This window comes from Furipterus horrens, unplaced genomic scaffold (genome assembly GCF_987537825.1).
Source record: "Furipterus horrens unplaced genomic scaffold, mFurHor1.1.pri manual_scaffold_9, whole genome shotgun sequence".
Lineage (NCBI taxonomy): Eukaryota > Metazoa > Chordata > Mammalia > Chiroptera > Furipteridae > Furipterus > Furipterus horrens.
In genome coordinates, this window is record NW_028327179.1 from 28,019,880 (window position 1) to 28,044,286 (window position 24,407).

Here is a 24,407-nt window from a genome sequence, read left to right on the forward strand (position 1 = left end):
ATTGTGCCCAACTCCAATAAATATGTATATTTCATACCGCTAAAATATTAAAATCTTGAAAAATGTTTAAATCTTCTTCTTCTGTATGGTGGATTATGAATTGCATGATTATGCAAGAATAATACAAATTTAGATAAAAGTTTACTGATTTATTCTGAGAGATAGCAAAAAAGGAGTTAGTCCATGCTTTTGATGGTTTTAATCTTGGGAGACAAGATTATATTACCAAAAACAGCATTAAGCAGTATGAGACATTCCAGACGGATCAATGAGAATTAGAAGAATTAGAAGAGCCCTGGTAAAGGTCAAAAATACATAGCCAGGAGTTTCACGTCATCTGATGGGTAGGATACAGACATAAAAGAGGTCTTTCCTACAAAAAGGATCATATGAACAAAGAGCAAATTATGTTTAGACAACAGTAAAGGGAGTGACGTCACTAGAGACATGTAGATAAGCAATGGAAAATAAGACTGCAGCCCTGCCCAGGTTGGCTCAGTTGGCTGGGCGTCATCTCACAAAGCAAAAGGTCGTCCGTTCAGTTCCCAGCAAGGGCACATGCCTGGACTGCGGGCCAGTCTCACCCCTTCCTTGTTGGGGTGCATGTGAGAGACAACTGATCGATGCTTCTCTCACATATTGATGTTTCTCTCCCTCCTACTCCCTCCTTTCCCCTCTCTCTAAAAATAAATAAAATCTTTTTTAAAAAAATAGGACCACAAAAGAAAGGTACAGATAAATTATTAAAAGAACTAAAAAGTCAAGAAAATATTAGAATATCCAGAGTGGTATACAGAATTTAATATTATTGTATAGTCTAGAATCTTGAGGAAAAGGGTGTTTCAGAAAGACTAAAATATAACTATATGCTGGACAGGCTGATTGAAAACACAGAGTCACAAAATTAGGAAGCAGTGAAAAGGGATTAGATTAAGATGAAGGAAGTTTGGGAAAAAAAAGAAGGGATGTAAAGAAATATGGAGTAGGGCCTAGTAACTCTCAACTGTACAAATAACTGATGAAAGAAATTAATGCAAGATAACCGAAGTTTCAAACCTGAGGGATTGAAGAAAGTGTTATCATGATTAAGAAAAGAGAAGTACAACAGGGAAGTTTATTTCAAGAGAAGAAGAAAATAATCAATTCCATTTCAGACAAGTTAGATGTAGGGAAACAGTGACTGGTACAAATGGGAATATGTAAAGTGCAATCGGAAAAACAGAACCTAGTGCTCCAGTGAAAGGAGTATGTTGGAATTTGAGAGTTGTCAGCATGTATGTGGTAGCTGAAGTCAGGAACATGAGTGGTACAGCAAGTAGAAAATATAGAAGTTCAGATATTGAGATCATGATCTCTGAGATCTCAGATGATACTATGAAAATATAGCCCCTTGAATATGCCAAAATGATGTGTCTACTCCCATGTCTTCAAAATTTTCAAATCCATTATGTCTGGCTGTCACACTAAACTGTTAACTCACCTACACTGTTTCACACTTAAAAACTGTAGAAACTGACCTCTCCAGTAGAATCCAGGGTGGTAAGTTCAAATGCCAGGCAGGTGGCTGAGTGAAACCAGCGTTCTGGGAGACAGGAGTGAAGCAGAGTGCAGGCCTAGTCTAGGGAAGGCGCCTTTAGGGAGAAAGGTGCCCAGGGAAACCCGCGGAGGAGCCATTCCGTTAAGCAGGGCTTGTAAGGTACTGATTCAGGAATCTGTGGAAGAGCTTTTGAAAGTGTTGCACTGGAAAAGTCTGTAATCAGATTTGAACTTGCTGCTGTGGTCACCATTAAACAACAACAAAAATCAAAAAGCATCTCTCCCCGCTGAAGATGATGCCAAGGAATCTAAGAACCTTTGGGAAATGTAGCTTGAAAGTCTAAGGTTGCCTGTGTCAGAAGGTCCCTCCCCTTTAATGCCTGTGTGGGGGCCATGGCCAGATTAATTAATAAAATAAAATAGGAAAAAAGAAAAGAAGAAAGGGAAGGGGAAGCATAAAAATTATCAGAGAGCATCATATATGATAATGTTTTATGAACTTTTACTTTGGATGCATGGGCTAGGTCAATGAAATTTATTTCTTAACTTGGGTTGACAGCAAAAAAGTTTCAAAACATATCTACTCATACTTTGGTGCTCATATATCCCCTAAAAGAATTTTGAAAAATTATGCACCCACTTGTACTTTTTAAGTTGACATTTAAAACTTTCCATCGAAAATTATTAAGGATGTGGTTTCTAGCATATTATAAATATTTATATGATGAAATTAAACCAAGATATCATTCTTTTATGTTCATCCAATGGGTTATAAACACCATAACATTTTCATATACACCATCAACCATTTAAAAAATAGATAAACAAGCTCTTTTCTAACAGCAGAAATTTGTATGTTGTTCTTCTTTTCCTTGAACTCTTACTTCCATTACATTTCCACTGGTCTGGAGTAGCTCCGAAATGCCCTCAAAACACACTAGTGCAGCTTTTCCAACATATCCAGGCAAATACGAAGTGGGGGTGGCAACCTCATTTATAAGAGTGCCTGTCTCTGAACAGTTCCTTGTCACCTAACTGGAAAAGTAACATCATGTGCACATATAACAGCCATTAAATATGGAACTTATATAATTTAATAAAACTCACCTCCCTAATACGACCATATAATTTTTACCAAATTGAGAAATTAAACACTTATTATTTGTAGCCAAAACAGAACATCTAAAATACTCAAGAAGTCAGAAGGTCTCGAACTACAAGCGTATGATCATAAAGCATCAGGTCAGGGACGATTCTGGAAGAATGCAAAGGAGCTCCTGAGAAGTTCATAGTGTAGATTTCAGCGATGCCTGGCTGGGATTTTTTTTTTTTTTTTAATAGCTTTTTCTTGATCCTTATAGTTTAAATCTTATTTTATTTCATATTAAATTAAAGGCAGAAAGGTTTTTTCAGAAACAGGACACAGGATTCAAACATGATATTCTTAAACACAATAGCGGATCCTAGGTGAAAAGAGTACTGGGGATGGGGCGGGAGGAGGCGGGGATGGTGGCTAGTATGTTGCGCAATGACTTTTTAACAGTTGCCTTTGTCTGCCATAGAGAGCAGCAGAAACTTCACCCAATAATCTCAACTGCCAGCTACTCATCACTAGTGTGACATACCACCAGATGCTGTTTGCAATCATTAGCTATCACTATAATAATAAAGTCCTGCTATCATGGAAGCATTACATTATCTGGAATTATTAATTTTCCGGACTTTTCTCTAGCAGAATTGCTTTTCGAGCATACGATAAAGGCATCTTGAAAAGTCACAAACTGGCCCAAGGAACTTCTCAGACTCGATTCCCATCACTGGATGCAGTCTCACTGGGGTAAAACAGACCTCGTAGACATTTACTCTCCTCCATTACTTTATGAGTAGGTATGATTCCCAAAGTCTGTATTAGAATCGTCAGGAAAGTTTTGTGTGGTTCTCTTGTTGCCGCTGGATTTGGGGATTTCTGTTTGTTTGTTTTACTTTTAATTCTCTATTATCTTCAGAATCAAAAATGATAGCCTGGCAGTGATAAAAACCAACTACTTTGTTCCTTATTGTCCCTTATTCGTTAACAACAAAAACAAACAAACAAACAACAAAAAAAGAACAATATAATAAAGTCTCCTCTGATTCTGCTAATATAGGTGGGGGGAGGAGGGACTCTCCCATTACATTAGACCCGGGTTTCTCAATCTCTTTGCTCTTAGCATTGGTCCTGATCATTCTTTGTTATAACCATCTTCCCTGTGGATGAGTGTGACCACCTAGTATATGATGCACTCTAGTCAAAAGACATCTTAATTTCAGGAGGTTTTATTTAAAAAAGAAAACAACAACAATTTTCCTCTTTTTAATGCAGTACATGTGAACACCACGGACTTTTTTCTCCAGTGTAAGGACATACAGAAATTTAGAAGATAAAGTTGCTGCTTTCTGGGAGCTTATAAATAAACTCCACTTATAAATTATATCATCTGGGTCTCATTCATTGACCAAGAAGGTAACTTAAAGACTTTAGTGTTATCCCAACTCTTCTAAATTAATCATACAATAATAGCCCAGGATGGTCTTGCTCAATGGATTGAGTGTCAGCCTGCGAACCAAAGGGTCGCTGGTTCAATTCCCAATCAGGGCACATGCCTGGGTTGTGGGCCAGATCTCCAGTTGGGGGCGCATGAGAGGCAACCACATATTGATGTTTCTCTCCCTATGTTTCTCCCTCCCTTCCCTTCTCTCTAAAAATAAAATAAAGTATTTTTAAAATAAAATAAATACATAAAATAATACAATAATATATTTTTATGTTTTAATGAAGTTATAAACATAATTCTACATAACTCACATACACACAGCAAAGCACATTTTGGTTTTGGCTTAAATAACACTGAACCTACCAATACAACACTCATTTCTACCCATTGCATTCAATATTGCAGCTCTGAAATGAAAAATAACATCCAGAAAAAGACCCCAGACAACTCTTAACCAAAACCATCATTTCACATTTTTTTAAAAAAAAAGTATCTTAGGTGAGCAAACACATTTAAATAATGTCCTAAGGGAGAAGGAAGTCATCCGATGTAAGTTCACACCTCTTTACAACTCTCTATAGCACAGGGAAACCTAGAATAAATAAAGAAAAGAATAAAACATTATTCAGTGTGGGTCTTTAAATTGCTCCATTTGCTCACTTAAATGCATTTAATATACAACAGGAACCACTGCATTTACCTTCCAAAAGGACACACTCCCCAAATTGCCCGCTAAAACTGTACATCAAGATTTTCAATATACGTAATCTAACTGAAACATTAAAAGTCTTTACTTCCTACCCAAGTAAAAACAAACTAAAATTCAATTGTTTATTCATTTGTTCACTTTTAATTCATTCATGTTTTGAAGAGCAAATACTGGCAGGGGCAGTGAGTGGTACAGAAAGAAAACCAGACAAGACGCTTTCTTCAAATTCAAGGAAACACCCAGCCTTCTCGCTGCCTCTTTGGCCGGCTTCTCTACCTCCTCTCACAATGCCAGTGACACAGAGCATGGTGCTGAGTCCGTGCAAAACTGGCACGAGCCATGCAAGAGGCCAACGGGTGGTTAACAGGCTAGTCAAGAAGTATTGCTATCTATCTGAAACTTACTTTAGACTCTTGAGTAAACAAGAAATCTGACTGTTTTACCTCCTCCCAAGTTTGCATCCAAGTGCACATGAAGATAACACAAGACAACAGCTGGCAATAGCTCTGTCAACCATATGCCAAAGCCTGAGTCAAATTTCCATGAACAGCATGACCCATGGGGACAGACCAAGAGGTGCAACTGACCAAGAGTTCATAAGTATTGTCTGCCACATGCTACATCTTCCATCCAAGGAATGAATGAATAGGTGAATAAACAAGCCAGTTATAACAAAACAGGAGAATGAATCACAAAGATGGGGAAAATATTCCATCCATTCCCATTGCCTAAACTTAATTCTAAAATACAGAAGCTGTACCCTCTAGAAAAAATAGGCTGCCAGACATCCTACTGCCTGAAAAATGCTTTCTAAAGTCTGGCAGAACTAGATTCCCTCCCCTATCTTACCCTTTCCCAGATCTTTCACATCCATTTGAAGGTCAATGATTTGTGAAACCTGCCCAAGGAAGACTTTGTAAAACAGGGTCCCAAACAGAAAAAGCTCCATGAGCAGAGCACACGAAGGAGGTCTCCCTCATGTCCAAAGAATTACAAACTGCTCCTAATCTCTCATTCAGAGACTTCAACAGTCTGAGCCCAGCAGGTCCACATACGACAAGTGTTGGTTAGGCACTGAACAAGCTGAGGAACGTGTGTGTGCAAGACACTGCGTGAGATCAAGTTCAGTGAGGGAGATTGAGGTAAGCTCACCCACCCAGTCTCTCCTTCAATAGGTTATCAGAATAAGACCAACATAAAGAAAGGAAAGTATGGACCCGAAGAGTAAGAAGACTATGTCTCTGATGATTATTTTCCATAAGAAACTATTGAAAAGTAGAGAAAACATCTTGGTAATATTCGAAGGGTTGTAAGAAAACACAATTTCTTACATCCAAGCTGCTGAACAGGGCTGTGTAAACCCAGATGGATTCAGGATCTCCTCTCTCAGACAAGCCCACACACTTCCATCCTTCTGGGGTTTTCTCCCCACTTCACTATCTTACTGTTCATTATCACTATGATGGATGTCCAACAGACAGTCAAGGACATTCTGGCCCTGCTAATAACACTTGTAAGTTCTAATTTATTACTGACGTATTTAGTGTAACAAGCACTGTGCTCCGTGCTTTAGAGACACAATTTTATTTAATGCGTACAACCTTATTTATGAAGCTTTATCTCCCATGTTAATACAGAAATCGCAACAGTGAAAGGATGAGTAATTTGTCCAAAAGTCTCTTCAATGAAAGCATCACAGGGTTTAACCTAGGCTATGTGCTCTAAAGTCTACGTTCTTCACTCTGTGCTACACTGACTCAATGTCCGAACCTGAGGCATCTGCCCAGGACTCCTCTATTGTCCACCTCAGAAAAAGGCATGATGGTCCAAAGAGCTGCTAGAAACACAGCCATAGTGTTGCCTTGATTTCACCCTCTCCCTGCTCACCAACCACTGAGTCCTGCAACTCACGATATCTCATGAGACTTCTGGCTTTTCTCTCCTCCTGCTGCCACTAGTACTTGGGTTCAGCTCACCACAATTCCTACTATGAATTATTGCCACCCCGTTTGGGTATCTTTACAACACGGTGGACTCACAGTAACCCTGTTTGTACCCAATCCTCCTCAAGCTCCCTTCCATGCCATAGCCGTTTGGATGACATACGGACGAGTAACTAGAGTTGGCAAATTACATTCTCCCAAGAGCTCGTCACAAGGCCTGGGAAAATCACGCAGATCTGTGCAAACAATGGAGCAACAAATGCTGGGCTGAAGAGAAAGCAGTTTCAAAAGAAAACAGCTTGGATTCCAAAGCTTTCCTGTCCGTGGTTCCAGTCCCTTGAGTGGTCAACAAATTTTAAGCTAGTTAAGCTATCCCAAAATGGTTCCAATTAGTTTCCTTTTGACTTAAAGGTTTAAGCTGGAAGGTGGAAGCAATCCAAATGTACATCGATGAAAGAATGAATAAACAAAATGTGGTATATACATACAATGGAGTATTATTCCCCAATAAAACGGAATGAAATTCTGATACGTGTTACAACATAGAAGAATCACGGAGACATACCGATAGTGAAATAAGCCAGACACAAAGGGACAAATATTGTATTACTCTACTTATGAGGTACCTTGAGTAGTCAAATTCATAGACTGTTTAATGAACACAATGTTGCAGTATGGGATAATGAGAAAGTTCTGGAAATGGATAGTAGTGATGGTTGTACAACAATGTGAATGCATGTAATGCCTGCCATCAAGCTATACATTTAAAATTGGTTAAAATGGCAAATGTTGTGTGTGTATACCCCCGGCACAAAGGTTGAATTGCTTGTCAACCTCCTGAAGTCAGGTAGGTCATGCATTCCAGTTCCTGGAATAACAGCTTTTCACATGCATTAATCACTTAAACCTATCAACTAAGGCTAAAAATCTTTAACTCCTTAATTCCCCTATCAGTCTGAGCCTATGACAAAAAAAAAAAAAAAAAAAAGAAAAAATCAATAACTACTAACATTTGTAAAAAGAACCAAACAGAAATTCTAGAAATGAGTACATTAAAAATAATATTGAAATTAGAGCAAGGGAATTACAACTGAATAAAGAATTAGTGAACTGGAAGATAAAAATAATCTAGAATTCAGCACACAGAATCAAAATCATTGAATTATACTGATAAAACAGTGGTTACAAACACGAGAAGGTCCTTCTTACTTCTAACTGGAATTCCAGAAGTTAGAGAGTAGGAGAGAGGTATTAAAAAAACAAAATGAAACAAACAAAAAATACCCTCTGAGGCCAAGTTTTTCTGAGAGAAAGGGTTTATTGAGCCAAATGCTAGCCAGAAAGAAAAAGACCAGGTCCTGGAAATGAGGTCCAAACCACCAGCATCAGCGCTTAGCTGGAGAAGACAAGATGTCCATCATCCTGGATTGAAGGGGCTCTTGTATACAACGGGTTTAGAGAAGAAAGCTGTTTTGAAAGAACTTACATTGGTAATAAAGGGGAAGGGAAAGGTGAAACGGGAAAAGTTCTGGGACAGGTGAATAATCCATATGGAAGAAGTATTTGATGTTTCTGGATTGGTTGTGGGCAACAGTCCCAGAAGTTTGCGTGTAAGCAGGGTGAAGTGACTTGGCTATGCTTTTTTAGATAGGAGCTGAAAGAGATGCCTGAAAGTTGATTCAAAATTTCAACACACATTTATGAATGTGAGTAGTCCTTGGTTGGTTTTGGCCTTTCACTGTTAACTGATTAACTTTGTCTCTTCCTCCTGCCCTGAGGCCTGCTGTAATTTAATTTAGAACATCTCAGAATACTTCTCTTATCAGAGGGAAATATTTCTACCATTGAATAATGGTTGAAAATGTCTCAGTACTGATAAAGATAAGAACTATCAGACTCACAAAGCACAACATATTTCCCAATCAACTAAATAAGAGAAATCCAGCAGAATTACAAAACAGCACAGAAAAACTAAAGATCAGGTAAATAAGGAGACATGAAACCTTATAATAGAATCAAAATTTAAAAGAAAACATTGCAAGAGCAAAATAAAATCAAAGTAGTTTTGAGAGAAATTAACTGTCTATTGAGTATTCTATACCACAGAAAGATGGTAGAGCTATTTTTTCGAAACAAAGATGAAATAAACATATATAGAAAAATGCAAACTGACAGTTTACTACCAAAAATCCTCATTAAAAGAACTTCCAAAGGTACCACAAAAAGAAAATAATCATAATAATACCAGAAAAAATATTGAGTTATAAAAATAGTAAGAAAATGATAAATAGATTAATAATTCCAAGCAAATATTAACTGTATAGAGCAATAATAATGCCTAATTTATGAGATAACAAGAAATTGGGATAGAACTAAAACTCTACACAACAGCACTCAAATTTTAAAAAGAAAATGGAATTTTAGGCTCTTGTCTTGACACAGAATAAAGGAAATTTAGACTTCAATTTTAATATGCATATTAAAGGGTGACTACAAAATTTTTTAAAGAACATATACCGGTAACATTCAAACTAATATGGAATAAAATGTAATTAAGAAAACAACAACCAGAAGTCAATTCAAAAGAAAGCAACAAAGGAGAAAAAATTTTAAAAGCAGAACACAGGAAGCACAAATGACTGTAGGAACGATTCCGAAAATGTCAGTAACCACAATCAATGTAAATGGACAAATGATAGAAAAGCTAAACCTCTAGTTACCGGCAATATTTACAAGAGACACACCTAAAACTTAAGGACACAGAAAAGTTGAAAGTCATCCAGCCAATACAGACACAAATACCACAAGGGTCACACAGTATAAATATCAAATAAAGTTTACTGAAGAAATGTTAACAAGCAAAGATATAAAAAGCACTCATGATCCACCAAACTCAAGTGTTCCCAGAGAGAGGAATCCAGCCTCCACACATTTGGGCGATTCTGTTATGCTGGAAGCTTCCTGGTAAAAGACATACCTGTTCTTCCCTTGAGCTAAAATAAGACCTGCTAAGTCAGCCCCCTGATAAACCACCAAAGAGATGAGGAAATGAGCATCCAAACCCATAGGTCTTGACTTCCTCCAGTGAAGTACAAGATGAAAAAATACAATTAAAAAATCTCTAAGCAAAAGAAGGCTGGTATGTCTATGGTAGTAGCTGAGAAAATTAACTTTAAGGCAAAAAGCGTGATCTGAAATAGTCACTACTTCATTTCCCCATTTTATTTCACAATCCGAATCTTCTATGTACTGAATAACAAATCTTCAAAAATATATAGTACAAGTCATCAGAAATTCAAGGAGAAACTGCCATTGCTACCATCTGTAGTATACTTAACACAATTATTTCAATTGAGACATTATTCAGGCAAAAGGTAATAAAATAAAAATCTGAACACTGCAATTAACAAGCTTGATCCAATAACTGGAAAATGCAATTTTTTCCAAGCGCACATGAAATACAAAAATTGCCCATGTACTTGATAAGTTCTGAAGCAAGACTCATATACTTTGAAAGAATTAGTATCAGACCATTATTATCGGATGATACTACAATAACATTAGAAATTAATCACAAAACAAAATAACTTCAATAAGTAAAACCTATACATTTGGAAACAAAAACCAATGAGTCAAAGAAAAAATATGCCTGAAACTAGAAAATATTTAGAACTTAGTGATGATGAACATCTACTTACAAAAACTTGTGGGTCATGCCTAAAGCAGTAGGTACAGGGAACCACAGGCATACCAGAACACTGCATTAAGGCAAGTATCACAATAAAGCGAGTCATAATCTTTTTGCTGGTGGAGGGTCTTGCCTTCAGTTTGTAAAAAAAACCAACATCTGTGAAACTCAATAAAACAAACTGCAATAAAATGTGGTATGCCTATATTCAAGACCCCAAATGTTTTACATTCAACAAAGAGATCATTTCAATTCTACACACAATCCAAGAGAAGAGAGGAAATGCTCCACAACTCATTTCCTGAGACTACTATAACCCTAATAATACCAGAATCTGACAAGGACTATATAAGAAAGAAAAATTACAGGCCAATCTCACTCACGAATTTTTAAGATGCAAAAATCCTAAACAAAACAATAGCAAATCCTATCCAGGAATATATCATAAAAGATAATATATCACAACTGTAAGAACGGTGTCGCTCAGATAACCATGAGGAGGCAGCAAGCAGACAAAAAGAAGTTTATTTGAGGGAATTAGTAAGTGGGGAGGAAGCCCTGCTGTGAATGGCCCGAATCCGAATCCGGGGTCCTAGGGAAGGAGGGGCTGTTTTATAGGAGGGAGAAAAAAGAAACTATTGAATTCAGTCGTTATCTCGCAGCTGTGAGTCTAGGACTCATCAAGGCCTAACGTAGTAGCTCGGGTTGATGTACCCCACTATCATGGGAAACTCCCAGACAGCTGCAGGTGGGCGGGGGGAGGAGGGATGGCGTGGGAACCAAGGCTGAAAACAACCAAGTTGTGTTTCTTCCAGGAATGTGAGCATGTTTCAATACTCGAAAATATATTCATTTCAACCATCTCAATCTAAGGCAAAAAACATTTTATCAAATTTTATAACCACTCAATGAAAACTTATCAAACTGGGATAGAAGGGAAAGTCCTTAACCTAATAAGCAGAACTTAAGTTATAAAGACTTCCAGGAAGGCTCCTTACAGGGAGCTGAGTTCCATGAAGGCACACTCTTTTATTTGCCCACTTCTCTGCTCTCTGGAATGGGAAGTCGATGGCTGATGCTCCAGCACCTATACTGGCCTATCCTAACCTTAAGGATGGAACCAGATGCAAGAAGAGGAAGACAGAAGGAAATGGGGTCCCTGATGTCTTAGAGGCACCACCACACAGTTGCATGGTGAATTGCATGTCTTTGGACGTCCTGGATATGTGAAACTAAGACTTCGTGTATTTAAGACACCTTTACTTAAGCAGTCAAACCCCATCTTAACTGAAACACCATTTCTATTCAAAATGGTACTGGCAGCTCTAACCTAGACAGAGGCAAGAAAATAAAATATCTAAGAACTGTTAAGAAAAAAATCCCTAATTATTCACATGTGTTAATCTTATAGAAAATTACTAGAAATGGAAGTTCAGCAGCATGGCCAGAAAAAAAGTCAAATATATTTCTATACACCAGCAACATTCAGTTAAAATATTTAATTTAAAAATACCATTTATTAGCAACAAAAACATGGTACCTAGGAATAAACCTAATCTAAAAGTCAAAACTTTTTGGAAAAATTTTAAGAGGATCAAAATAACTCAAGAATAGTAAGAATTGTCATTAAGATGCTACTTCTCTTGAAATCAATCCAAGTTTCAAACACAATTGTGATCAAATCCCAACATATTTGCCATGGAACCTGACAAGCTAAATGTTATATGAAGTAGCCAAGAGCCAAGAATAACTATGACATTCCTGAAGAGCACAGCAAGGGAAAAGGACTTCCTATCAAGATATCAAAGTTATAAGGCCACAGTATTGAAAAGAGTGGGTACAGGTGCAGGGATAGAAAAACAGACCAATGGAACATAACCGAGAGCCCAGGAACAACCCACACATATATGTAAACTTAAGATGACATCAAAGGTCGGTAGCAAATGATTATGGTCAAAAATGATGCTGGGACAATTGAAATGAAAACAAAACAAATAAATTAGATATCTGACAACATATATAAAAACTCAACTCTAAACAATGAAACATTTTTTAGTATGAAAGACAAAACTATTTCAAAATTTTAAAAATATAGAATACTTTAAGAGCTTGTTTTAAGGAATGGTTCTTAAATGAGATTTTTTTACATTGAGTTCAATTATATTAAACTTCAGGGAAAAACATCTTAACTATATTAAAAGTAGGAGTTCTTCTCAATGAAAGAAAAACAAAGAAGGCAAGAAAGACGGAAAGAATGAAAAAATTGAAAGAGAGGCCAAAAACTAAGAAATGCAACATTACTACCCACACTAATACAAAGAGCTCTCAAAAATCAATAAGAAAAGAAAAAAGAAAAAAAACCACAAAGAAAGCAAATTAAGAGCATAACACAAAAAACCATTTCATATCCATCAGATTAGGGGGGAAAATCTTATAAGAGTTGCCAAAAATGTGGATCAGTTGGAACTCTCCTATACTCCTCATAAGAAAATAAATCGGTACCACTACTTGGGGAAAAACTTGGTTTTACTAGTAAAGCTGAAAATGCACACCCTATGTTCCAGCAATTCTACTGATATACTTTTGCACAAGTGCACCAACAAATAAGTACAAAAAACATTCATAGAAGCCCTGTACACAATTGAAAAGAACTGCAAACAAAGTTATCAGTCAATAGCAGCGAAATAGCAGAATGAAAAGAGTGAACTCCACCTACATATGTCAACATGGATTAATCTCAAAAACCAGCAAAAGAAAAGAGTCAGAAGACGTATACAGTATTTCACTTCTATAATGGTCAAAAACGACAAAATTAACATTCCATTTAGGAATGTCTACGTGTGTAAATAAAAATACATAGAAAAGCTTAGTGTTTTCAAGATAATGTTTCTGGCTGGTAGAGAGAAATTAATGGAGGAAGTACAAACTACTAATTGGTAAAGTTTTATTTCTTAAACTGAATGGGTTCATTTAATCTCTCTGAAAAGTACTGTATACATACTAGCCATATACACTTTTCTCTGAACATTATATATTACATAATGAATTTTAAGTGACTCAAAAAATATCAAAAAAGCTGCTAAATCATCTTGCTCATCTCCCTGTTTGTTTTTTGTTTTTAAATATGCTGCTGGTAAATAAAAGTGGTATTTTAACTATAATAAATCAACGATATTAGGATCTCGTAATTTAAAAATTGCTATTAAAGATTATATTCATGTGTACCCTGTACTGGTGCCAAGTGAACACGACTTTTTAATACACCAATGTACATGCACTGTGCATGTGTTAACAAAAGTCATTAAATTTGTCTTAGTGATAGGAACATTAAAAGGCAATTGTTTTTTTTGTTGTTGTTTTTATTATTATTTTTTATTTCTTTTAATTTTATTTTTTGGTTATTCAATTACAGTTGTTCCATTTTTCCCCCATTGCTCCCCCCTCCCAGCCCATCCCTTCTCCCACAATTATATCCCTCCACGTTGTCCAATTGTATTAAACGCTAAGTAAACACTGAGAGAGGCTATCGTTAAGTTATGGTACATTAGATTTACATTATAAATTGCCACATGAAGTCTCAAAAGGATCTTATTTTCTTCAGGCACCTGTGGGACTAAACTGGAGACTCCAACTAGGTACCTGAATTTGAACGATGACAACTAAGATGCCTTGGGCAAAGTCACAGGCTCAGTTTCCAAAAAATAATAATATAATAAGTGTTTTGCAATTTCTGCAGCACCGCTGGTGGTATTTTTATGAGCACTCATTCTGGAATATCCCTGGCAAGACAGGTACCAATCGGCAGGTAAAACCCCTAAAATCAACAGCCACACAAGCCAGTGAGATTTCTGAGAAACCCCCTTCCCCCCCACCCCGTCCAAATCTCCTTGAAACAGGAAATCGTCCAAACCTCCAGATCTCCCCTTCAGAGTCTGGGGAGAGAAGAGAATGGGGAAAAGAAGGCTGTGGAGTTAAAAAAGGGTCCGCTATCCATATGGACAAAACTTAGTCAGTTGGGACTTTGCAAAAATATTAAGTACCCTTTCATTTTGCGGCTGGAGAAATAATGTATCAGGGAGAAGCGCACCTGTTCTGGATCCATTTAAATTCTTTCCTATCCTAGACCAGTGGTCCTTCAGCCCCTCCCCGCCAACCCACTCCCAGATGCTAGTGGAGGTGAGAAAACCCGCACCTCCGCAGTAGGGCCATATTGTCAGGACTAGAAAGGGTTATAGAAGTAATCAGGTCGACCCCTCAATTTACGTTGGGGTTGAGGGGGAAGGACTGACAAGGGAAAGTGATACATCCTGGAAAATAAATCGCCAACCCTCTGACACTGAGCATCAGGGGGCCTGACAAAGGTGGTTAAGGTCACTGGCGACTGCACTTCCGGGTGTAAAACACACACACACACACACACACACAAACAAACAAAAAACACAAAAATAAAAAAATAAAAAAATAAAAACCCTACCCCTTGATTGCATGCAGCAAGAATCACGTACTTCCCACGCAGAACCTGGAAGAGGGGGAGTAGGGAAACGCGAACAGCCGGTGCAGAGCACCGACTCCCGCCTCTCTCTTCCGCATCTGTGGGTGGGGAGATAGGTAAAAGAGGAAGGCTGCTAAGCCTCCCGCGAGTGGGGGTACCTGAGGCTCGCACCGAAGTCCCCTACCGCATCCGCACCGGAGCACGATACCCTGCTTCCGGGGTCAGGGAAGCCGGAGATCCTGGGAAGCCTCAAGCCCCGCCCACACAAGCACCACCTCTACTGCTCTCTTTTTAGTGGACAGGGGCAACTTCCGGGACGCCGAGCGTCACTAAGCAGCAGATTACCACTTCCGGGCGCATCCCTCCTTCCGCTTTCCCCTTGGCTGATGCATGAGTACAATCGAGATTTCCGTGCGTTTGATTGGTGGAACGAGAGTGCCGCTCTCCGCCGATTGGTGCCAGAGAAATCTGCCCCATAGACGCCCGCGGGGCTGCTTCACTCCTCTGCTCGTTTCCCGCCGGCTGCTGCTTGTGCTCCGCAATGATGGCGGAAGTTATGGAATTGCCGAAGTCGCGCATCAACGCCAGCATGCTAGCTCAGTTCATCGACCAGCCTGTCTGCTTCGTAGGGAGGCTGGAAAAGGTGTGCACGCTCGCAGCCCTGGGCTCCGCGGTCTGTAGTCTTGAGGTGTAGGTAGTGGCGGAAGGGGAAGGGACCCCTTCACCTCCAGGGGGGCTGCCCCCGGGTGGGTAACGGAGTGTGAAGGACAGAAAGAAACCCTTAAGAGCATTATTGCGCTCCCGATTGCTTTATTTTTGCACGCTTTTTAGCTCTTGCAGCCCTATTTTGGCGCCTCTTTTATGACGCGGAAGAGCAATGTTTGAGAATGCGCTCCGTTTTAAATTCTAATGCTTTCCACCCTCGTTCTGCTTGTGTTTACATAAGAGAAGTTATAGACATGACTCCCACATCTACTTTCTTGATATTTTACTTTAGCCAGACTTGAAAGTTAGTTTAATTTTCTTGTTCTCTTCTGAAACCTTAGCCCTCGAAATTACTTCTCCGTAAAACATTCCTTGATTGTTCCTTCCAGATACCATAGCAGTTTGTTGTCTTACATCCGTGTTAAGAGTACAGCTCCTTCGTCCTTCTGGTGAAGAACAGGCCAAAAGTCTCAGAATCAGTGAACCAAGAAAACTGAGAGAAAGAAAACTAATATAAAGGATTATTTAGTAATTTCAGCCACACAACCTCCTTTGGAAATTGGGTAGGAGTAGTGTATGGTTAAAATGCTTAAGACCACATCAAGTAGCAGAGCTGGCACTCAAACCAGATCCGCACGCTTTACAACTGTCTCACAACTAGAACTTTTGACAACCAATTCTTACCTCATCATGTCTGATTTTTAAAACATAAAACTACTATTTAAATCATGTGTGCCAGTAGATCTCACTTTTAGATAGTATGCACCCCCCCCTTTAATTAGTTTTTAGCATAAGGTTGTATTATATAGCAAATAGAAATACAGGACATATTTGTACTAAAAACAAGTTTATCTGAAATTGAAATATAACTGGGCATCGTTTGACTGGATATGGTAACACAAGATTATAATGTGAACCAAATAAACTGTTCAAAACAATTGCTTAGTGTGCATTTATTAAATTTGAGTCAATCTGCCCGTCTTTTATCATACTTAATATTTTTATTTTAATGAGATTTTTAAAGTTTTGTTTATGTGGGATTTTTTTTTTTTTCCATGTGCTTCTTTTTTAGATTCATCCCTCTGGAAAAATGTTTATTCTTTCAGATGGAGAAGGAAAAAGTGGAACCATTGAGCTGATGGAACCTGTATGTTTAAGTATTAATTCAAAACATATCATAATTAATTCTACATCTTGTTTTGGTTTGTTGCTGACATTTCTGATTCTTGGAGAGGATGTATAAAAGATCGGCTTATAAAACTTCCCTGGCTGTAAAATTAAATTTTTGTCCTCTTACTATATTTCCCTTTACATGTCTAACCATGATTCTTTGGGCTCCGTGATTTTTTTGTTACATCTCTTAAATACTGGGTGAAAATTCTCATTTTTTATGAAAGACCTTAAGCCTTGGCCCAGTAGCTCAGGTGGATGGAGCATCATCTCAATATGCCAAGATTGTGGGTTCAGTCCCTGGTCAGAGCATATGCAAGAAGCAACCAATGAATACATAAATAAGTGGATAAGCAGAACAACAAATCAGTGTTTCTTTCTCTCTCCCTTTATCCCCTCCCTAAAATGAATAACATTTTTTTTTAATTAAGACCATAAAATCCTATAAGGTAAATCTTTCATTTAAATCACTTTTCCTCAAGAGTTTTACATTGTTTAAATTCTGTTTTCTATTTTGTTTACATATATTTTCAGTTGTCACTTGTTTTTACATTTTATGTTTACGTTTTCTTGGCCTTTTATTAACACAAATGCCTGTGCTATTTGGTTAATGTATATAGAACACACTGTGCAAGATATGGATAATAGAAAGTTCCTTTCAGTGGGTCCTTTTGAACAAATTACTTCTATCTTTAAGTGATTTTGTCTTTAACTTAAATATTCTACTGTATCTTTGGACCTGGAGCTACTGCTAAAGGTAATCAGCTCTTGTGGATGCTGACAGTGAGTACTCAAACATTTTTTAACAGGTTACAATTCAGTTTTTGCATTGATAAATTTTTAAACTATTTTGTTGCATGAAATGGGAGATAAGTAGATTGTATAACAATTTTTCAAGTTAATTGTCAACTGAAAATGTGATAACATGAAGTTGATATTTTGTTCTTTGTGTTAGCTTGAGGAAGAAATCTCTGGAATCGTGGAAGTAGTAGGAAGAGTAACAGCCAAGGCAACCATTATGTGTGCATCTTATGTCCAGTTTAAAGAAGATAACCATCCTTTTGGTAAATAAAGCATTCTAGTTTCATGTATTTAGGAGAAAAACAATTTCATTCTTAATTTGATATCTTGGTCTTGTGTCTCAGTCCTGCCACATTTTCCATTTCTATAGTTTTCTGATCTCAAAGGAAAATGGGAGGCCATTTTGCCCTTCTTCTAAATAGTGAGTGTATATGTAGGAAACTCAGTAGTGTGTATATGTAGAACAAACAAAAATAATGTTAATCTTGTTTTAAAATATGGATTAAAAGCATCAAATAATGCATAACACCAAAAACACAAGGCAAGAATTGTGCCTATACAATGGATGATGTCCTATAACCCATATCTTCTATTTTTTTGAGCCAGTTAAATAAATGTGATGATCCATATCTCAGTTTTAGAAGATGGATTGAAAATAAGTTTACCTCTAAAAGGGAGATAAAAAGAGAAAATCTTTTAGATAATAATTGATGTTAGGACTTCCCACTGTAAATTAAATGTTCTCTAAAATGTTTCTTTCAGATCTTGGACTTTACAACGATGCTGTGAAAATCATCCATGAATTTCCTCAGTTTTTTCCTTTGGGAGTTGTGCAATATGATTGATCTTCATCGTAAATGAGCTACACTAAGGACTTTTAAAGGAGGCCCCTGATATTTGAAGGATAGATTCTTGTTATTTTTAATATTTAATAGGTCCTATTTTTAATTTCATTTACCTAACTTTATTAGATATTTCAGTATGCCATTTTTAATGGGACTGGTATATTGACAGTTCTCACCTACATTCTCGTAAAGAATTGCTTCTCTGCCATATGGTCAGAGCAGATACAAAAACAAAGCAGTTGTCTGAGTTCAGTTTTTTGTTTTGTTAATAAAAGTTCAAATGGTATATGCTGTTTGTCATGTTATTTTTTTTTTGGTCAAGTATTCAAGCACAAACTTGGAATTTCATAACTGTTAAGATCAATCACTTTAGCTTGAACAACTGTAATTTGAATGAATATAGCTCCCCTGCCATGTGTTCCCTGATTTTCTGGCGATAATTTTATTAAGATATAATTCAGATATTTCAAGTGTACAATTCAGTGACTTTTTGTATATTCACAGAGTTGTATAACCAACACAATCAATTTTAAAACATTTTCATCACCCTCAAAAGAATCCCTGTTCCATTTACCTATTATGGCCCATTCTCTCCATCACCAGCCCTAAGAAACAACTAATCTTTCTATTCTGGACATATCATATAAATAGAATCATATGTGGTCTTTGTGACTGACTTCTTTCACTTAGTATAATGTTTCTAATATTTATGTATATTGTAGCATATATCTGGGCTCTGTTCCTTTTTATGGCCAAATAATATTCCATTGGTGGATATACCACATCTTTTAATCCATCAGTTGGTGGACATTCTACCATTTGACAATGAGTTATGAGGAACAATCATGTATAAGTTTTTGTATGGACATGTTTTTATTTCTTTTGGGTATGTACATAGGAATGGAATTGCATCATCAAGTGGTAAATGTTTAAATTTTTGAGGAACTATCAAACTATTTTCCAAGTGTCTACCATTTTACATTCCTAAAACAGGATTCTAATTTTCTATTTCTTCACATCCTTACCAACACTTGTTAGCATCTGACTTCTTTATTATAACCATCATAATGGGCATGAAATGGCATCATTATGGGTGTGTCCCCCCCCCCCCTTTTTTTTATTGCCTTACAAGACAATGCCCAACAGCCACACCAGTCAGGGCACTTTGTGTTTGTTTTTGTTTCTGTTTTTGTTTTTTTAATTTGTTTTTTAGAGAGGGGAAGAGAAGAAGAGAGAGAGAGAGATTGATGTGTGAGAGACACATCAATCAGTTGCCTCTTGCACACTTCCAACCAGGGACCTGGCCTGCAACCCAAGCATATACCCTGACTGGGAATTGAACTGGCAACCTTACAGTTTTCGAGATGACACCCAACCCACTGAACCACACCAGCCAGTGCTCATTTTGGTTTTCATTGTCCTGTTTCTTATATAACTACTATAAATCATCCCTGTTGCCAAAAAAAGCCCAAACATCGCCAGTCCTTTTCACTACCATTGCCACTGTAAGATGAGGCAATTGTCATCTCTCACTTGCTCTATTGTAACACCCCTAATTATATAACTGGCCCTCCTGTTTTCAGCTTGTTCCTATCATCCAGCCAACAGAGTTGCATTAAACATCAGTTGTAATCATCATACTATAAAGTTTGAAAACCAAAGAAGTGTGGAAAGGAGAAACTTCCTGGGAAGCTTACAATGGAGGAACCTGGCGAATACAAGTTTAAAAGTGATCAAAGTTAACATCACCAGTGGTGACGTGGGTATCATGTGTCTTCTATTATGATGTGATAAGAAAGGCACTTCAACTGCTATTTTTTCAAAAACCCGCAACAGCAATCTAATCATGAGAAAACAAGACAAACACAAATTGAGGAACATTCTGCAATCTGATAACTAGCTCCCAAAACCGTGGAGGTCATGAAAAACAAAGACAGCAACTCATATAGCAAAGGAGACAAAGGAGACATGACAACTAAGTACATCACTGGCTCCTGGATAGGCATCTGGAACGAAAAAGGGCATTGATGAAAAAACTGGTGAAATCTGAATGAAGTCTGGAGCTTAGTTAATGATAATGTACCAGTGTTGTTTCTTGGTTTTGACAAATGCATCATGGTAATGTAAGATAACGTAAAGGGTGACAAAATGGTGAGGGTCTATACAAGAACTCTCTTTACTATCTTAGCAACTTTCTGTAAATCTAAAATTACTACAAAATGAAAATGTATTTTTAAAAAGTTAACCTCCAGAGATTCCACTGACTAGACCAGGTTCATATTTCTAATTAATACTTGAGGCACATCACAATCTGACCACACCCACCTCATTCCCAAGTTCTACTCTCCCTTTGAAGCTACCCTCCAGTACCAGCTGCCATTCCCAGAACACGCTATCTGGGTGCTATTGAACTTGTTTCCTCTATTGGAATGTCTATTTCTGTGCCCAAAGGAAAACATTCTCTAAGCCTTCCCTAACTTAGGCAAGTGGAATTAGTTAGTTTATGTTATGATATACTTCAGATCTCCTATCATACTTGCTGATAACTTTTCCAGGGGTTTATTTTTTTGTTTTGTTTTATTTTTGTTTAAACATTAGGAAAGTCAAAAATTCCTACTGTCTTCCCAGAGACACTGCTATGGATTACTGAATACCTTTCCAGAATTTTCTATACATAAACTGTCTATAGCACATCAATATACTGTTCAGCAACATGCATTTCTCCTTTAACGTTTTGGCAATTGACATATACAGCTGTCTCATCTTTTTTAATGGTTGTAAAATATCCATTGAGCCAAATGTTCCCTAATTTTCATTTAGGTTTATTTTTATTATATTTTTTTCCATTACCATTTAGTCCCCTTTTATCCCCATTAACCCCTTTTTTATTTTTTGCTCAATCCCTCCACCCCTCACCCTTAGCTGTCATCCTGCTCTCCATCTATGAGTCTGTCTCTATTTCCCTTGATAGTTGTTTGTTCATTAGATTCCACATATGAGTGAAATCACAGGGTATTTGCCTTCCTCTGACTGGCTTATTTCACTTAGCATAATGTTCTCCAGGTCCATGCATACTGTCACAAAGGGTAAAATTTTCTTCTTTTTTTATGGCTGAGTAGCATTCTGTTGTGTAAATACCCCATTGTTGTTTTATCCACTCATCTACTGTTGGACACTAGGGCTGCTTCCATATTTTGCCAATTGTAAATAATGCTGTAATGAACACATGGGTGCTTATGTTATTTCAAATTAGATTTTTTGGTTCCTTTGGATATAATCCCAGAAGTGGGATCACTAGGTCAAAAGACATATCCATTTTTATTTTTTGAGGTATCTCCATACTGCTTCCCACAGTGGCTGCACCAATCTGCATTCCCACCAACAGTGCACTGGGGTTTCCCTTTCTCCAGCGCTTGTTTGTTGATTTATTGATGGTAGCTATCCTGACAGGTGTGAGATGATATCTCATTGTTGTTTGAATTTGCATTTCTCTGATCATTAGTGACACTGAGCATCTCTTCATATGCCTATTGGTCATCTGTATGTCCTCTTTGGAGAAGTGAATATTCAGGTCCTTTGCCCATTTTTTAATTGGGTTGTTTTTTTGGTGTTGTTTTGTAAGGTCTTTATAAATTTTTGATTTTAACCCTTTATCATATGTATCAGCGAGTATGTTCTCCCATTCTGTGAGTTGTCTTTTTACTTTCTTGATGGTTTCCTTTGCTATGCAAAAACTTTTTAGTTTGATGTAGTCCCATTTGTTTATGTTTTCTTTTGTTTCCCTTGCCTGGGGAGATTTATCCAATAAAATATTGCTATGAGCAATGTCTGAGATTTTGCAGCTTATGTTTTAGTCTAGGATTTTTATGGTTTCAGGTCTAACATTTAAGTCTTTAATCCATTTTGAATTTATTCTTGTGTGTGGTGTAAGAAGGTGGTCTAGTTTCATTTTTCTGCACATACCTGTCCAATTTTCTCAGTACCATTTATTGAATAAACTGTCTTTAGCCCATTGTATATGCTTGCTTCCTCTATAGAATATTAATTGACTATAAAGGTGTGGGTTTATTTCTGGACTCTCTATTCTGTTCCATTGACCTATGTGTGTTTTTATGCCAGTACCATGCTTTTGATTACTATGGCCTTATAGTATAGTTTTATATTAGGTAGCATGATTCCTCCAACTTTGTTCTTCTTTCTCAGGATCACTGTTGCTGTGCAGGGCCTTTTATGGTTCTATGTAAATTTTTAAAATATTTTTTCTAGTTCTGTGAAACACATCATTGGAATCTTAATAGGATAACTGCATTAATCTATAGACTGCTTTGCATACTCCCCCTCCCCCCGTCGTCGGCAGCCGTTTGTCTCGAGAGACGATGGTGTAGCTTCTTAAGAGTCTATCTGCACCTCCGAGAATGGCTGTGCAGTCCGACTCGGGAGTGACACGGTATCTGTCTCCTCCCGTGTTGAATCGACATCTTGCGATGACGCTGGAGTGTCCTCTCCCGTGAAGCTGAAGCTACAGAGCCTGGACAGGGTAATATGGAGGGTCTGCTGTTGCCCATGCAGCAGACCCCCCCTCTCTTCGCAGCTGAAGGGTTCAAGGGAAAGACGGAGTCGATACAGCTTGGGTTCAGGTGCGCCGCAGGAGTTGCCGATGTTGACTACAATATCAAACCGCCTTAGGGACTCCGGCTCCGGATTTTCTGTCGGGGTTTACTCCCTTAGCCTTTCCCCTGAAGAGGTATGCCGCAAGGCAGCGGAGGTTTTTTGGTGTCAGAGTTTTCCTTCTCTGATGTACCCTGACTGGAAGATCGAACCAGCGACACTTAGCTCGCAGGCCGACGCTCCATCCACTGAGCTTATGGGCACTTTAATGATGTTAATTCTTCCTATCCACGAACACAGTATGTGCTTCCACTCATTTGTATCTTCTTTATTTGGTGTCTTATAATTTTCTGAGAAGAGGCCTTTTACATCCTTGGTTAGGTTTATTCCCAGGTATTTTATTCTTTTGAAGCAACTGTAAATGGGATTCTTCTCTTAATTTCCCTTTCTGTTAGTTTGTTACTGGCATATAAAAATGCAACCGATTTCTGGACATTAATTTTGTATCCTGATACTTTTTATCAGTTCTAATAGTTTCTTGGTGGAATCTTTGGGATTCTGTATGTACAGTATCATGTCCTCTGCAAATAAAGACAGTTTTACTTCTCCCTTTCCAATCTGGATGCCTTTTATTTCTTCTTCTTGTGTGATTGCTATAGCTAGGTTATGCCAACAAACTGGGCAACCTAGATGAAATGGATAAATTCCTAGAAACATACAGTCTTCCAAAAATAAACGATGAAGAATCAGATTTCTCAATAGACAGGTTACACCTAGTGAAATTGATGCAGTAATCAAAAACCTCCCAACAAACAAAAGCCCTGGACCGGATAGCTTCACAGGTTAATTTTCCCAAACATTCTGAGAAGAACTAACACCTCTCCTTCTCAAACTATTTCAAAAGATCTAAGAGGGAAGGCTCCTAATCTCATTTTATGAGGCCAGTATTATCTTAATTTCAAAACCAGATAAAGACACTACAAAAAAATAAAATTATAGGTCAATGTCATTGATGAACATAGATGCTAAAATCCTCAACAAAATATTAGAAAACTAAATACGGCAATGCATTGAAAGATCATACACCATCATCAAGTGGGATTTTTTCCAGGAATGCAAGATTGTTACAACATTTGCAAATCAATAAATGTGATTCACCACATAAACAAAATGAAGGACACAAACCACATGACAATATTAATAGATGCAGAAAAAGCATTTGATAAAATACAACACCAACTTATAATGAAAACTCTCAGCAAAATGGAAATACAGGGAACATACCTAAACATAATAAAGGCCATATGTGACAAACCCACTGCCAGCATCATACTCAAAGGGGAAAAACTACAAGCATTACCCTTAAGATCAGAAAT

The 24,407-nt window shown here is 37.5% G+C and overlaps 2 protein-coding genes across 3 annotated transcripts in view; one reads left to right on the forward strand and one right to left on the reverse strand.

The window, feature by feature from the left end:
* The window catches only part of UMAD1 (UBAP1-MVB12-associated (UMA) domain containing 1), a 210,138-nt gene extending 194,782 nt beyond the window's left edge, over positions 1-15,356 (reverse strand). The window contains exon 1 of one of the 2 annotated variants that reach the window (XM_090287195.1): positions 15,061-15,356. The gene's annotated coding sequence lies outside the window, so the exon portion shown is untranslated. Of the gene's footprint in view, positions 1-14,884 lie in introns of both variants that reach the window. The other variant, XM_090287197.1, reaches the window with a different exon arrangement.
* Positions 15,346-18,709, forward strand: RPA3 (replication protein A3). The gene is made up of 4 exons (XM_090287198.1): positions 15,346-15,545; positions 16,680-16,754; positions 17,733-17,841; positions 18,341-18,709. Exons 1-4 carry the CDS (start codon positions 15,444-15,446, stop codon positions 18,421-18,423), a joined length of 369 nt encoding a protein of 122 aa, XP_090143324.1. The 5' UTR covers positions 15,346-15,443; the 3' UTR covers positions 18,424-18,709.
* The last annotated feature ends 5,698 nt before the right edge of the window (positions 18,710-24,407 follow it).

Coding starts and splice junctions, on each gene's coding strand:
- RPA3 (XM_090287198.1), top strand. CDS start 15,444: ATGATGGCGGAAGTTATGGAATTGCCGAAGTCGCGCATCAACGCCAGC. Junction 15,546..16,679: donor TCGTAGGGAGGCTGGAAAAG/GTGTGCACGCTC, acceptor CTTCTTTTTTAG/ATTCATCCCTCTGGAAAAAT. Junction 16,755..17,732: donor CCATTGAGCTGATGGAACCT/GTATGTTTAAGT, acceptor TCTTTGTGTTAG/CTTGAGGAAGAAATCTCTGG.